This window comes from Triticum urartu, chromosome 7, assembly GCF_003073215.2.
Source record: "Triticum urartu cultivar G1812 chromosome 7, Tu2.1, whole genome shotgun sequence".
Taxonomy (NCBI): Eukaryota; Viridiplantae; Streptophyta; class Magnoliopsida; order Poales; family Poaceae; genus Triticum; species Triticum urartu.
In genome coordinates, this window is record NC_053028.1 from 647,480,333 (window position 1) to 647,483,313 (window position 2,981).

General features: G+C 48.9%; 1 protein-coding gene across 1 annotated transcript; it reads left to right on the forward strand.

Moving 5' to 3' along the window:
- The first annotated feature begins 765 nt into the window (after positions 1-765).
- LOC125524479 lies at positions 766-2,749 on the forward strand. The gene is made up of 4 exons (XM_048689528.1): positions 766-848; positions 945-1,076; positions 1,654-1,982; positions 2,380-2,749. The coding sequence occupies exons 1-4, from the start codon at positions 843-845 to the stop codon at positions 2,396-2,398; spliced, it is 486 nt and encodes a 161-aa protein (XP_048545485.1). The 5' UTR covers positions 766-842; the 3' UTR covers positions 2,399-2,749.
- Positions 2,750-2,981: the final 232 nt, after the last annotated feature.

The window sequence follows — 2,981 nt, forward strand, 5'->3', positions numbered from 1 at the left end:
AGAGGTGGAGCCATGCCCGACCGTCTTTCTTGCTGGCCGCCTGGTGCGGCTGCTACTCGCCTCCTCCCGTCGGTGAAGAGGATAAGGCCGGCGGCTGCGCACAAAGAAGCTGGGGGAATGATCCGATGCCATCACGGGAGGAGATGAGGTGAATTGGAAGGGAGACTGGGAGGGATTGTGGGCTGCGGCGGCGGTGCAGTGGGGCTGGGAACCCTAGAGCAGGGGGAGAGGAAACGAGAGAGAGGGATGACGCGTGCGTGAAAAAAAAAAAATCTGCGAAGCCCTTTCGCGTGAGCGCGCGGGTCCAGCGCAGACGTAGCTAGTGCGGGCGTTCGCCCTTGATGCACAGCTGAATGTGTTTAATTGCATGCTCGCTCCTTCGCGTAAATTGCATGCGCCGGAACCCATACGTGACTACGGGTGCACCAACCCACACGCAACTTGGTTTTCTTAGTTTTGTTATTTTTACTTTCTATTTTTTCACCGTGGATACGACATCAACACTCATTCAACCATTTTTCTTAGATCCCCGAGCGCACCAGCATCAGCTTCTGTTTTCTTGCCACCGCTCTGAAATGTTCAACGGAGAAAATGCACATGGGCAGAGATCAGCCCGACCAGAACATGCAGTAGTAGTGCGTGCCTTGCCCTCCGCCCCAAGTTTCCTCTATCATAGTCGGTTGTCTTCCTTCCTCGGCACACCAAGCACTCTTCCACATAAATACACCGAGCCGCTGCCTCCGCTGAGTCAATAGGCACCTCTGCTCTTTGCTCTATCACTCGGAGACTCGTTTCTTGTGTGTGCTCGCCAAGCCCAGCAAGTCACCGGCAGCACCAAGCCAATGGAGGTATGGCTTCCGTATCAAGAGCTGATCATGGCGATCGATGTTGCTTGCCGTTGCGTTCGTTTGGCTTGCCATGGCTTATGTATGTGGTTTTCGCAGGAAGCGAGGGGGCACCAGGGGATACCGGCGTTCGGCGAATGGAACTACGGCGACGGCGACGACTGGCCTGTGCTCGCCCAACGCTTCGAGTCTGCGATGCACACCCAGCTCCCCGTACACAAAGCCTGCAAGGTGCGTATTCACTGGATCCACATACTACCGAACTATACTTAACTGGAGTAGTAGCTAGAGTTCAGATGTAAGGCTTCATTCCATTTCCATTCGAGCAGTCATGTGTTAGACGACTCCAAATTCATTTGCATCCACTCCACGGCCATGGTCGGCAAATCTTGAATCCAGTGGATCCTTGCTTTGGAAGCTAACCAAGTCTGAGCAGGGGTCAACACCAAGTCTGAGCAGGGTCAACCCAGTGTAGAATCCAGTCGATATGATCCTTGCTCTGGAAGCTAAAATGGCTGGTAGGCTTGCAGCACACGACACGTTCTCTAGTCAACCATGTGCACGCTCGGTCAACAGTCAGCTGTCCTCTGGCTGACTAGTGCACACCAGTGCATGCATAGTCACACTAGTGCACACTATTTACTGACAGAGCTACCTTTTGTGCGGGGCCCACATTGCATTCCTTACCAAGCACACCACACTGGACACTGCCATGCGCATCACCAAGGCGACGTGGCGTACATATGTTCTGTGTTGCCTAGCTTTGCATGGTCTCTAGCTTGACGACAGCTTATGTACGTGTGTGCAGAGAGCGAGGGCGTGTCGCAGGAGGCGCTTCCCAGCGTTCGGAGATTGGAACAACCTCGGTGATGGCGACGCCGGTGGCTGGACGACGGCCGTCGTCAACCAGTACTTCGAGCCTGTCACGGCACACAAATCACTCAAGAGGAATTCAATGGTTACCACAGTGGCGTCGTCGCCATGGGGAAGCAGCAGCACAAGGTGGCGAGGCAAACCTGGGTGGATGACTCAGGGACCCACGTGGCAATGCAACCTTTCTCCTTCGTGGCGGTCAAGGCTGTTGACGACGACCTGTATGATGTCCCACCGGACATGCTCTGTGCCAAGCCACTACGGGTATGTATGAGATTAATTTTCTGCATAGTTTCAGGAAGTTTACAACACAAGAAAGAACTTGATTTGCTTAAGAAAATGATTGATTGTTGCACATGCACTTCAGGGTTATAACATTACAACACAATAATTCCAAGCCTACATGAACATGCTCTTTTGTTGTTATAAAATTTAAAAAAATTATGGGCTTATGGCTTCGGTTTTGCAACAATTTAGCTTTTTTTAGGGAATCCGACAACTTAGCTGAAAATACACTTCTCTAATCGGTTTCTTAGTCAACAAACTACAGTATGGAATATGTTTTTAGATAACGACCGGTGCGCTTTATAAGTTTTCAAATACTGCCATTGTTCAATTTGGTTTTAATTATTGCATAATTATCTTTTATTTCAAACTGCAGAAAGGTAGGACATGGCTGAGGAGTCTGCTGATGAGGTGTTGTGGCCTCAACTGCTTCACCTAATAACTAGAGGACCGTGATGATCAAGCGCCCATCTATAGTCTTCTTGTTTGCTTGTGCATGCCACCTATGGCTCACATTGCTACATGTTTTGATGGATCGATGGATGAACTGCACGATGTGGTTCGCTGTCATTGAGAATGTAACTGTATATGTAAGATGGTGGTGGCGGGTTCATAACTTACATGTAGGTTATGCTTTATTTATTTATTTTTACATATATGAGCAAAACACCCAAGTCGATTGATTTTGATTTTTGAAAGATTAATGTGCTAAAGTCTGGATGCTGCAATTAAGAAGGGAACGTGCCCATATTACTAGCTATTGGTCTTCTCTTTGTTAGCAGAAATATGGAAGCCCTATGCCCAAATGCCAACAGCTCGTTGTTGTACTAGCACACTTAGAGAAGTCATCATGGGCAATATGCAAGTTCTTTCCTCTTAATAATCCATGGTTCTGAGGTGTCTCTCTTTTGCATGTGATCTGGTCATAGTAGGTGAAGCACTGAAGTCCAAGTTACTCACTCATTTGAAACCAGCATA